The sequence below is a fragment of the Hoplias malabaricus genome, chromosome 13 (assembly GCF_029633855.1).
Source record: "Hoplias malabaricus isolate fHopMal1 chromosome 13, fHopMal1.hap1, whole genome shotgun sequence".
In the NCBI taxonomy this organism is placed as follows: Eukaryota; Metazoa; Chordata; class Actinopteri; order Characiformes; family Erythrinidae; genus Hoplias; species Hoplias malabaricus.
Window position 1 is genome coordinate 23,854,242 of NC_089812.1, and position 13,122 is coordinate 23,867,363.

Sequence of the window (13,122 nt, forward strand, 5' to 3'; positions counted from 1 at the left end):
GAACGGGCGAACAGCGAGGTCCGACTCTTTGAAGAATCGACTCTTTTGAACAGGATCCTTTCAGGATCAAAGTGATTCTACGCTTAAGGTCCTGTTTGAAACGTCCCCCTCCGGTCATCAGTTAAAGCGTAATTACACCCTAAATACGGTTTTGTTTTTAATTATCAGCTGAAATGTGTTGTTATGCAATAATACATAACAACATGCTCATTTTCAGTTCTCAGTTTCCCAAACTGTCAAAATAACCCTTTTTATTGTGGTCTGTTATGCCTCTGCAGCGCCCCCTCTGGTTCAACTCTGCTGAAGACGCGGATGACGTGTCATTGTCCCAAAGTACGAAGACACGATATATTTTGCAAATCAGTCAAGCCTGTACATGCCACTAAAAATAAATCACAGATTTCAGGTTTTTTTTTATGAAACACAGATTAATCAGATAATTTTAAAATTTCCTTGTGGAAAAGTCATATGGGGTTGTGACTTTAACACAGCAATGGATTCTAGAGAGAGAAAAAAAAATACTAGTCACCCGATGATGCCCATCCTTGCAGTGCTTATGAATATGAGAAGCATATGTGGCTAAGAGGGAGAAAGTATATCCACCCAATGTGGCCCTCCTATGTTCTGAGCATTTCATCATGATTCATCAAGTCAGCATCAATTATAATGACTTATAACTATTCTTATGTCAAAGTAACCATGTAATTTTTTTTACCTTAAAATTATAGCTTCAAGATATTATGTTCCACTGATCTGTAATAGGTAGAATCGATCTTCTGTCATTTCTACTCCAGGTTCTGCACTGCAGAAACTGTACTATGTAAAAATTGGAGGGAAAATCAGGAGTCCTGTTGCAATTGTCAAGAGGAGCAAGTCGGCCTCAAAATCAGCCCGAGTATCCGGTGTGGGCCAGGCATTAGATGTAACTACTACACTTTGTTTGTTCTTTCTGCACTGATTTATCCATCATTATTCATTATCTGTAACCGCTTATCCAATTTAGGGTCGCGGGGGGTCCAGAGCCTACCTGGAATCATCGGGCGCAAGGCAGGAATACACCCTGTAGTCCCGCCAGTCCTTCACAAGGCAACACAGACACACACACATTCACTCACACACTCACACCTACGGACACTTTCGAGTCGCCGATCCACCTGCGACGTGTGTTTTTGGACTGTGGGAGGAAACCGGAGCACCCGGAGGAAACCCACGCGGACACGGGGAGAACACTGCACTGATTTACACATATACAATTAGTCCACACCTCTGTTCCCACCCACTTGCATGCAGTTTGAATGCCCTGCCTCTCAGACTTAATTTGTTGGGTCCTTAGGTTTATGACATAAGAAACCCTGGCTACCTGAATCTGTGATTTTGAGACAAAAATGCTCAGCCATTGTTTTGATTGCTTATTTTAGTCTTGATATATATTCTAAACAGCTCTTCATGCACATGCTAACAGGTGAGATGGTCTTTAAAATGTCCCTATTTCATACATATTTCAATTCTTTTATTTGAAATGTCATAAAATCTAGTGTTTTTCAACCAATATGACCCTTAACCAACATAAACAAGCTTAACTTAGCATTCATAATAGTTGCACTGTTATTTAATTCAGCAGCTAATGAGTCCCAAGCTCACTATGTTAGTCTTTACCTTCACATATTTCCATAAAATATTCATTTGTAAGTCACATATTAATCCTTTTAATATCAGATGCTCTCATGCATAATATAAGTAAATTGTTAGGGCTTCATTAATGCTATCATTCATTTACATGGATGCTAATTGACAAAATCTCATGTATTTGCAGCTTAATTTTTGCCCGCTGATGTTTTATGGTTAAAAGTAATTGCTTAATGTCACAGTAATTCCTTTATAGGTTCTTTTGGTTAAGATATCACTTGCATTCACTCCCAGACCAGTCCCTAGGGCTCATATAACAAACTAAACTTGAGTAAATAAAAAGTGCAAAACATGGTTTCTGAGGTTCTTCAAATGAAAAATGACAAGTTTAAGTGGACGAGGGTCTGTTAAAACCAGCACTGAAATGAGTGGGAAGTGTTGTATTATGTTACGTTCCAAAACTCATGAGAGACCCCAGATTCTGAAAGTCTAAAAACTGTGAACCTACTACTTTGCCTTGAATAGCTCAACATGGCGTAAGTTACGAAATTACTTACACCCCAAAAAAACAAAGGTCCACAATATTAGAAACTGCACAGTTAAAAAATAAAAATAGAAGCCTATGCATTGTTCCTGTTATCAGGAGATCACCATTTCAGTACCCTCTGTCGACTTTCTGAGGCTGAGTGTCCAAGGGAGCCCTACTAGAATTTTTTTTTTTTGCTGTTTTCACTTTCACAATTTCATTTACATGTTTTCTCTGTAGTATTGCAGTGGGTTTTTTAGTGCTACAGTTTATTTTTATGTGCATTCTGGTACTAGTAATTTGTAGAACTATTCCTGTAACTATATTTAACTCTAATTCAACAGCATCTTTCTGTTAGCAAAATAAAATATTCAGACTGATTTATGAAAAGTTGTTTCAGAGATATAGCCATGTCATAATCATTACTTGCTTTCTCAAATTAATGAGTTCATATACTCCCTTTTAATATCGTAGTATAAGTCATTTGTCATAAGAACCATTCTCATTATTAGTAACTACTAAGTAGCATATTTTTATGGGACAGAAAAGTCTTCTTTATTGCTGAATCCTGCCTAAAACGTGAGGACATTTCTGATCAAAGTCACTGTAAATTAAGAGGATAAGAAAAGGTTCATTGTGAGGTTCTTCTATCTCAAAAAAAACGAAAATGAATCTTTGAATCAGAGTCTATGAGTCATTGAATCACACAACCAAAGAATCATATCAGTGAACTGAATCGAACAGAACCTTACTACACACGAACAGATTCTAGCGTTTCCTCCCGTAAAGCCCCGCCCCCACGAACACCGCGCTTTCTTATTGGCAGTTACAGGTTCATAGTCCCGTTACAAAAAGCATGATTTGTAAATCATTTAAAAATCAGTTAAACATCGTGACTCGCTTTAATTAGCTCCTAAATGTAAACTGTAATAGATCATTAGGTTAATAATGAAAATGATAATCTCATATTTTCCAATTGCACAAATGAAGTGTAGTATCCATATACTCAGTATCTAAAAAAATCTAGATTCCCCTTTTAATGGGTCACTTCAGATGCTTGAAGGTGCACTCATTGAACACACATATACCATATGGACAAAAGTATTGGGACATTTACACATTATACCTACTGGCACATTTAAGACATCCCAGTGTAACTCCCAATCTAAATCTAAATATTAATATGGAGGTTTCTGATTTTCTGGAAAGGCTTTTTTTTAATGATTTTGTACTCTGCCCAGCCATGCCTTTATTGACCTTGCTTTGTGCACTTGGGCACAGTCATGCTGGAAAAGAAAAAGTACTTCCCCAGATAATACAGGTTTCGAAAATATTTTGGCATAGTAACATTTTAATGTTTCATTTTATTAAGGAGCAAAGGCCAACCCCTGAAAACCAACCCAATAGCATTATCTCTCCCCCACCAAACTTCACAGCTGGCACAGTGGCCAACCATATCATATCTAGGAAGGAATACATTTCAAAAATATATGTACTGCAGTGGTGGCATTCTATGGTGTAAGTTCACTGTGGTGATGGAGCGCCAACCAGTATTATTTGTATGAGCTGACGTGATTACTTTGACCCAAAATTAGTCGTCCAGTATCAGTACCTGACTTCACTGATGGTCAAATTGCATAAAGCCAACAATCCTCACAAAAAATTCCAGTATGTAGTGCAAAGTCTTCCCTGAAGAGCAGAGTCTGTTACTGCTGGAAAGAGGGACACATTCTCCTGAAGTTCCTGATCATTCCTTTTCGTTTGCTAGAGGGTCATTTACCATAGTGCAATAAAGACATCTTAAATCACTATTCCACAGCACCATGAACTTTATCACAGAGGATGAATGTAGCTGGTTATAGTATGTCATAAATATTCTCATTATGCAACAACCAGTGCTCTGTGTAGAAAGTCAATCACTCCCTTTGCTCTACAGCGGCTTAATACAATTCACTGCAGGCTGACGTCATGAGTCAGCCTTGGAGGGGGCTTAGCCCACCACTCCGAACAGATAGATGAACAAATAGATAGGTAAACCTTTGTTAATCCCAAAAGACATTAAAGTGTTACAGCATAACATATAATTACACATAAACTAATGTGATATACAGAGATGTAGAATTTTCTACAACATAGAGACATACAAAACCTTATACATATTTGAGGTTTTTACACGACATGGTCATTTCACTCCAGCCGCATCCTCAAATGAACTAATTAAAACATATTTTAAACCTAAGTTCAGCTTATGTTTGAAGTGATGGCTTTGCAATTAAGTCCATTGGTGAGAAACTTATTGTAGATGCTAATGGATAAATTAAACTAAACTGGCTATTTTACTGTAGAATGGCTTCATAATGCCCAAAATACATCAACTTCAGCATAGAATATGTGCATTCATTCATTAATTTATTAATTTCCTGTAACTGCTTCCTGTTCAGGGTCAAGGTGGGCCCATGGCGGGAATACAACCTGGACAAGGCATCACACGTTCACCCAGTCACACACCTATGGAGACTTGCACATGGTCAATGCACCTACAAATGTGTGTTTGGACTGTGGGAGGAAACTGGTCTGCCCAGAGGAAACCCACACAGACACAGGGAAATCACACCACATAACTCATAGATAGTGACCCCAGGTAGGGATTGAACCAACAACCTCAGGACCCTGGAGCTGTAGCAGTGACACAACCTGGATCAACTTTTTTTGTTGGAATCTGGATTAAAATCTCAGCCAAGGTAAATGTTCAGGCTGGGATTTCCCAAAAGCATTTTAGAACAAAGAAGATTTTTGAGTGGTAGAGTAACCATCACATTGAACACTCTCTCTAGCTGTTGATATGATCTTAATACTTAGATGTTTTTAGGAAACTGAGGGAAACGACGCCTCGAAAGAATGGACCAATCAGAGCACCGAGCTTTCTACTGGCTGCCAATGACAGGATCTTATCACAGCAGGCCAATTAGAGCGCGGAAAAATTTACTTACAACCAGTGGTAGAAAGGAATGGACGAGAAGGCGTTACTTAAGGGCTGGACCTTGCAAGAGTAGACGAATCAGAGCACCGATCTCTAGATTGACATCCAATAGTGGGAGAGCTCAAAGAGTTCAGCCAATCAGAGCGATGACTTCTCTACTGACAGCAAATTACGGGGAAGCTCTGCAGAAGAGGTATGTCTAAAGAGCGGGGATAACCTGGAGCGGACCAATCAGAGAGAAGTAGGCAGTAAAAAGGGCAGCGTTTAGAGCTGCCGCCGACTCAAAATCTTTCGTCGAAATGGCGGAGACAACGGACAGAATGGAGGTGAGCTAAAGACATTTAGAGAAAACGATAAAGAAATGTTAAAGAAAATATGAGTGTATTAAAAGTCTTCTTTCACGACGCGCCTTTACTTTTTGTTGCCGTTAAGACGCGGTCTTGGCTCGCAATCTCGTTGCGCAGTGAAGAAACCTTAACGTTGTTAATGGAGCATCCATCTTAGCGACAAAACGCCATTCATTTTCAACACGAGGCGTTTAATAAAACCTTTAATCCTACTAATCTGGCGTCTGAGCTGTGTTTACGTTGTCCACGTGACTCTTAAAACTCATTTAGTTTCTCGCTGAATCATACTTGGTCACTTATTCGCGCACTTTTAGATTTTTTTCATTCCACCTTAAATAGTTCTGCAGTTAGCGCTACATTCTGGCGCTGCCAGCAGCATCTTTTAAGGTGGAACGGAATGGTCTAATAAGCTTAATTAACTTTTCAGTCAGCTGTGTTTCAGAAGAAGTGTATAGCCCGGTGACCTAATATTCTGGGTCATTTAAGGTGAAATGGTATCATTTTAAAGCTGTAACTGATAAACAAATCCGTTGAGTAGTGGCGTTTTAAGCTTCGTCACTAGCCTCTTAGCTATCGTTTCTAATGAAGAATAGACCACATGGGACCGGCTAACTCGTTAGCCTAGTGAGCTAACCTGATCTACCTGCCCTTCAATGTAATTCTTAATATGTCGTACATTTATAATATGTGGGTTTTTGTAAATTATATTTGATGTGGAAATGAAGGCCACGTTTAAGGTCTAGTACTAATGTTGAGATTTAAACTTTTAGAGAGTAGACGTTAAGATTATGAATAAATCTTAAAATTATTAAAATTGAACGCCTCAAGTTTTGTTTGAATTCAATTCCAAATTAAATGGCGCTGCGTATACCGTAGCAATTGAAACGCCAGAGTGTATTAATGAGATACCTCGCTGCTTCTAAAATCTCATTGCTGTTCCCCCTTAAATGGTGCGGCAGTTTCTTAAGGTGGAATGGAGAATTACAGTAATAATGGTGCTCCAAGTGCACAAAGTGTGCTGTGCTGAGCTGTGCATTAACGGCTCGTATCAGTTGGTGTTTATGGTTCTGTATTAAACTATGGGAATGAGTTTCATTTTAGGCCTCGTTTTTTTCCAGCACCACGTGTGTGCGCGTGTGTGTATTCAGTACCCGCCTTTGTCCGCATGCTGAACTTGTCTTTTTCCCTCCTCTTTATGAGAGTGAATCACACTTGAACTTTACAACTAACACAAACTAAACGGAAATCATCTTATTGGTTCGTTGTTAGCGGAATTTCCTTTAGTGTGGGGTTGGGTTTAGTACATCTATATGAATGGGCTATGTATGAGTATGAATCTCAAACTCAGTGTCAGCAGAAGAGAGATAATACTAAGTATTAAATACTAAGTAACTTACAGAGCTTCAGTGTGACAACATGTTACACCCAGTATTTACCAGCACGGGACCGACACTCTTACCCACTCTCCTTTTTCGATCATTTTTGTCTAAAATGAAATTATTCACACACAAGTATCAGGGATGGTATCCATTACAAAGTTGTATTTAACTGCTGCCGACTGTGTGGTTAATAGAATCAGCAGAAGAGGAGTAGACGGTCATAAAAATGTATGCAGTTAATAAAAAAGCAGCTCTGGTAACTCAGATCTGCATTCCAATAACATTTAAACAATTAATGATTAGAAAGGACCCAACCCCCTATAAATTTCCAAGGTTCTGCATAAGCCTCTGTCAGTCGTGATGTAAACTTAATCCAGTGGTGGCAGATGCAATGTTTTTGCGGAAAGGGAAACTGGAACCATAATGCTCTGTATGTCCCCACTGTGTTGTCTTAATACCGTTTTTCTGCAAGATGGATGCAGTTGACCCAAATAAAAGGACAAATGCAAGTTTTGAGTTCTGAGTTGTCCCAAGGACCTGCTGATGCTGTAGCATGTAATATCAACCATCAGTGGAAGCTTCTAACAGATACCCTGGAAAAGAGGGCTTACTCATATCAATGGACATAATCCTTTTAAAAAAATTATACAAGATTAAAGGTTTTCACATTTGCTTTTATTTAACTGGAGTTGCACTTTAAAAACAGGGTTTGGTACTCATTGTGTATGAAGGGTTAACAAACTGTAGCTGTGTAATATCTGTGGTCAAAGACTGACCCCTGAACTGTTTATTTTAATGTTCACGTTCTAAATGGTTTTAAAAGGCAATGACTTCATTAAATTCTCTAGACTTGTAACCAATAATGGAATGTAATATTTATATAAGCTTCCCCCCCACCCTATTCCCTTTTCTTCAGGTGTCCCAGGGAGAAAGCTCAGAAAAGCCTGCAGCAGAGGACATGACGTCCAAGGACTACTACTTTGACTCCTACGCTCACTTCGGTATCCATGAGGTTAGCAAATTTTACCTAGATGTTTCAGGACAGATGAGCGTTTAGTTTATTCAACAAGATAACACACATCATCATTGCTTTATGATGTCAATGTGCCAGATTTGGACAAATGTCTCTTTTTCAATGCCTTCTCTACCAGTTTGATGGAACAAACTCGTGAGCCATCATAAAACTTTTTTTCTCACTTTGTTTTGTTTCTTGTTTCAGGAGATGCTCAAGGATGAGGTGCGCACGCTCACATACAGAAACTCCATGTTCCACAACAAGCATCTGTTCAAGGATAAGGTAGTGCTGGATGTGGGCAGTGGGACTGGAATCCTGTGTATGTTTGCTGCCAAGGCTGGAGCCAAGAAAGTTATTGGAGTGAGTATGATATTTGTCATGTCTGTATCTTTGTAGTAGAGACTTGCATCAATATTATTCTTGGTGTACTTTAGTATAGACATCTACCCAGAAAATTTCTTTAATTTTTTTTATTGCATTCAGGAGTCTCTAGTAGCATCATATAATGACTTACTAGCTCAATGAGAAAGGACAGGATCTTATGTGATTTCTTGACATTACCTTATGAGGATCTCATCATGAGAGGTTTGGTGTAGTTTGTAGCACTGCTGACTTCCACACAACAGACTAGGGTTCAGTTCCCTATCTGGGTAACCAGACTAATGCCTCTTTCATCTGGAGATGTTTCCGAGTGGTCTTTCACACATGCAGCTCTATAACATGATTAGAATTAAAGTTGCTCTGGACGAGAGCATATGCTAAATACTGTACATGTTAGTTTTATCATCATTAAAGCTTAATCTAGAGCTTTGCCTACATATAGCTGCTGTTTGTTTAAACTGGCTTCAGACAAAGACACGATACTAGTATTGAAACTGTGTTTAGTGGGCTTTTCCCTAAACAGGAGGTCGAACTGGCCACGACGCTTTAAATATTCACTCTTCATATTTTTCACTACTAAAGTCTATAACTCTGTTGAAGAATAAACTGGTTTAAAAAATGTTCCGGATTTGTTGACTTAAAAGGTGTATCCCTTTTTGTTTCTAGATTGAGTGCAGCAGCATATCAGATTATGCTGTGAAGATTGTGAAGGCCAACAAGCTGGATCATAGTAAGGGTTTTATTTTGTTTATTTTTTTTGTGTACTAATTTTAAACTGACATTCCTCTATTTGTGCATAATTCTATTGTTTGCAGTAAAAGTTCTGCAGTTTTGCCTTTATAGCCAGCTGCATGTATGTTTTTGTGACACTTATGTGATTAAGTATTTTGTACCCAACACTGAGAAATCAATCTGAGAACTTTTAAAAGCACTAAACTCTTCAGACATTTCTCTCTGAAAGTAATTTGGCGCACACACCCACTAGGTAGGGAGCATACACCCAAAAGAGTGGGCTGTCAGCCATAGCCCTTAGGTAATGGTTGGTGGTTAGGTTCCTTGCTCAGGGGCATTTTAGCTGTGTATATTGAGATACAGTACAGTTCCTTTACTCCCTGCCATTTTTTCCTGATAGTCCTAAGAACCTAACCCATGATCTTCGAGTCCCAAGCCTGCTTCTTTAAGCATTAGGCTATGGTTGCTCCAATTTCTGCATAACAATCAAGAAACTTTGAATTGGTGGAACTCCTGTGTTAAAACCTTTGCAGTTGGTGCATGTTTTTATTTAATATTTCAGTATTCATGTTTTTCAGCAGTTAAGTGCGTGTGTGTGTGGTCTTTTCCAGTTGTAACCATTATCAAGGGCAAAGTGGAGGAGGTGGAGCTTCCAGTGGAGCATGTAGACATCATTATCTCTGAGTGGATGGGCTACTGTCTCTTCTATGAGTCCATGCTGAACACAGTGATCTATGCCAGAGACAAGTGGCTGGTAAAGGGTTTTAATTCAGAACTTCTATAGGTGCTGGTGTATAAGTCTGTGCTGTTCTATATTAGACCAGTTGAATTTGATGTTGGTTAATTGTGTTCTCTCTTTAAAAGAAACCCGATGGACTGATCTTCCCTGACAGAGCAACACTTTACGTCACAGCTATTGAGGATCGGCAATACAAGGATTACAAAATCCACTGTGAGTTTCCTGCTTCTGTGCTTTTCTCTTTGGCCAAAAATTTTTGATGTGTTTTAAGACACAAGTAGATGCCAGCAAAGTCACTTACAGATTACTGTTCATTTGTTTAAATTCTTTTTCAGGGTGGGAGAACGTTTATGGGTTTGACATGTCCTGCATTAAAGAGGTGGCCATTAAAGAACCTCTGGTGGATGTTGTTGACCCCAAACAGCTTGTCACCAGCGCCTGCCTCATTAAGGTGAAAATACACTGATGGAGTGAATGCAGTGCAAAAGTTTGTGTGTTTGGTCAAATAACAGGTTTTACTAAGTGGAAATAAGTATGCGTTCTTAAGCTCTTGATGAGCTTAATGGATAGTTACTGTTAGCTGGATGAATCTATCTCGCTGAATGTTTTATATTGAGACTGTCCAAAAGAAATCTCAGATTGTATCTTTTTATAGGGGATTGAAAAGAAACATCAATGTCAAAAGATCTTATTCTAAGTGCTTATTGTCTTTTTTATGAAATGTTCAGTGTGAAGGACTGCTGTTCAAATGATAAACAAATCGACAACGGAGATCGGGTGTGGGTTTTTAAAATGTTAATCTCCATTCAAATTGCAATGAAATCCCAGATCAATTTTTAACTTGTGTGCTTTTGTGTATAACTAACTGCTGATGGAACATTTGAATCCATCTATCAAGGGTAGTTCACATTTATGCAAACTGTTCAGTGTGAAATAATCATTTGTGCCAGATGAGTGGAGGAGCATAGTGAGTAACTCCTAAAGGTAACTCTGAAGGTGCATCACCAGAGCCATGTCACATTGTTTGGATGGTTCTGTCACACACCAAGTAAACATTTTAGAAAGATCCCATCTTTGATTCAAAGATTGAGCCCTACATGCAATGTTAACAATAGGCAATAATGTTTAATTATTATGTCCTAACCAAGATGTCAATGTCATTGACTGGCCTCCGTTTATCTCTGTCAGGAAGTGGATATCTACACTGTGAAGATAGAAGACCTGTCCTTCACATCCCCCTTCTGTCTGCAAGTGAAGAGAAACGACTACATCCATGCTCTGGTCACCTACTTCAACATAGAGTTCACACGCTGCCACAAAAGAACCGGCTTCTCTACCAGTGAGTGACCACCTCCTGAGTTATAATGTCCCTACACACACTATGCTCACACTAATGACTGCAAATCATGCCTGAAGTCCCACTTTTCTGTTACGGGTGTGTTCAGGGCCACTCTGTTTCAGTATCACCTTGAGTCAGGGCTTGAGGGCATTGACCACTCGTCTGCCCTCTTCATTTCATTTAGTTTTGTTGTACCTCTGTTATAACAAATTAGTAGAGAAAATCGCAACTCTATTTCAATGTTGATGTGTCGCTTGCCACAAAAGCGCATGCTCTCAAGGCATGACTGGTCACTGTCTTCTGGGGTGAATTGGGAGTTGGATTTTCTGTAGCACTACCAAGCATTTATGGTGAAGCTTAAAGGTTATTAAACAGAACTAAAACCTTAATATTTGCTTCTTTTTTAGAGTCACTGAACTTGTTAAAATGCAAAATGCCTCTTAGTTAAGTAACCAGTAATTAATGTTCAAATATGGACAATAATTCAATATCAATATATTGCAATATAAAGTTTCTATAACAGTGATTTTCAATGTTTTTTACATTTTCAATATTTACAGCACCTGTCACTGACTGAAGTTTATTATAGGGTGCTGCCAACAGTTCATTGCACTCAAATTTAAAGTTAATATAAAAATATTAATATTGACAAAGCTGAAGTTTTTTTGGATTGTAATCTCAGTTCTTGGCAGATTTTCTGTGGCTTTAAATTATGAAATGTGATTGTAATTTTTGGCATATGGTTCGGCTCTATATTTAAAAGCAGACATGGTGTGTATGTTGGTTTATCTCTGTTCAGTGAAACAAGTAGTGTGCCATAAACTGGTTTATCACAGTATTAACCAAGTATATGGGTACTGCTGTTTGTTTTGGAATTTCGTGTCCCATGAATCCCTCAATATGCTGTGATTTTCTGATCTTGACCTTTTATGTTTGAAATGTATTCTGATCTGACATGGTTTTTATTTTAATCTTTCAGGTCCAGAGTCTCCATACACCCACTGGAAGCAGACTGTGTTTTACCTGGATGATTATCTCACAGTGAAGACTGGGGAGGAGATTTTTGGCACCATCAGCATGAAACCTAATGTCAAGAATAACGTAAGTTATGTTCCCTGAAAAAGCTGGAACTCATTCATTCTTTAACCGCTTGAGTCATTTCCATTCCAGTAAAAGCTGGAACTTTTTAAAAATCTTTTTTTTTTTATTATTTTTTATTTTTTTTATTCATTCTAGCGAGCAAGTCATTGTTCAGTGTTTCATTTTGTTTAATTTGCCTACTTTGCAGAGAGACCTGGACTTCACAGTAGACATCGACTTCAAGGGTCAGCTCTGCGAGATGTCCAAGACTTCAGAGTACAGGATGCGCTAGATCCCCTCCTAGTATTAGCCTGTGTGTGTCTGGGGCAACTTCTGAGGGAGATCAGTGCATAGTTTGTGTGTGGCCTCATTCTTTTTAGAGATCTGGTCTTATGCTGTGAATTATCAAGGACTGGTGCAGTGTTTTTTTTTTCTTTTTTCTTTTTTTTTTTTTCTCTCCTCCCTCCTTTCTCTCTCCCTCTTTCTTCAAGCTTTTATATGAACACTTTCGGTTTATACACAACAGCTGCACCAGGAGAGTCTTTCTTCTTTTAACTGTGCAATAGTCTCAAATATTTAGTGTTACTGTACAATAATTATTGGGTCACTCAACCTCATTTTTTTGCCCAGTGTGGAAAGATCAGGCACCTCAAGACTTGCACACACAAACATGCACTGTCTCCTTCTTGCCAACAGTGTTCTTGTTCAGTCACTTTGACCAGTTGTGCGGTCATGAGTCCTGTTACGGCAACACATCCCTGTCCCAGGATTTTTTTTATTATTTTTTTCAAAATTGTTTAGTTTAAATTCCTAAGAAGAGCCTCCTGTGACAGTTTCATTGCCCTTCCATCAGCCAGTCAGCATGTCAGTTATAGGGTAGGGGAGCAAATACTCAGTCAACCGTCAGTCATTGTACATTTTAATATTCCATTTGTCCTGTCTTCAGTGAAAAAAAAATAATAATAATAAAATAAATAA

The 13,122-nt window shown here is 38.6% G+C and overlaps 1 protein-coding gene across 1 annotated transcript; it reads left to right on the forward strand.

Annotated features, from left to right (window-relative positions):
• The first annotated feature begins 5,348 nt into the window (after positions 1 to 5,348).
• Positions 5,349 to 13,107, forward strand: prmt1 (protein arginine methyltransferase 1). The gene is made up of 10 exons (XM_066642979.1): positions 5,349 to 5,458; positions 7,775 to 7,870; positions 8,078 to 8,233; positions 8,921 to 8,984; positions 9,598 to 9,740; positions 9,851 to 9,938; positions 10,061 to 10,176; positions 10,914 to 11,064; positions 12,044 to 12,165; positions 12,353 to 13,107. The coding sequence occupies exons 1-10, from the start codon at positions 5,432 to 5,434 to the stop codon at positions 12,434 to 12,436; spliced, it is 1,047 nt and encodes a 348-aa protein (XP_066499076.1). The 5' UTR covers positions 5,349 to 5,431; the 3' UTR covers positions 12,437 to 13,107.
• Positions 13,108 to 13,122: the final 15 nt, after the last annotated feature.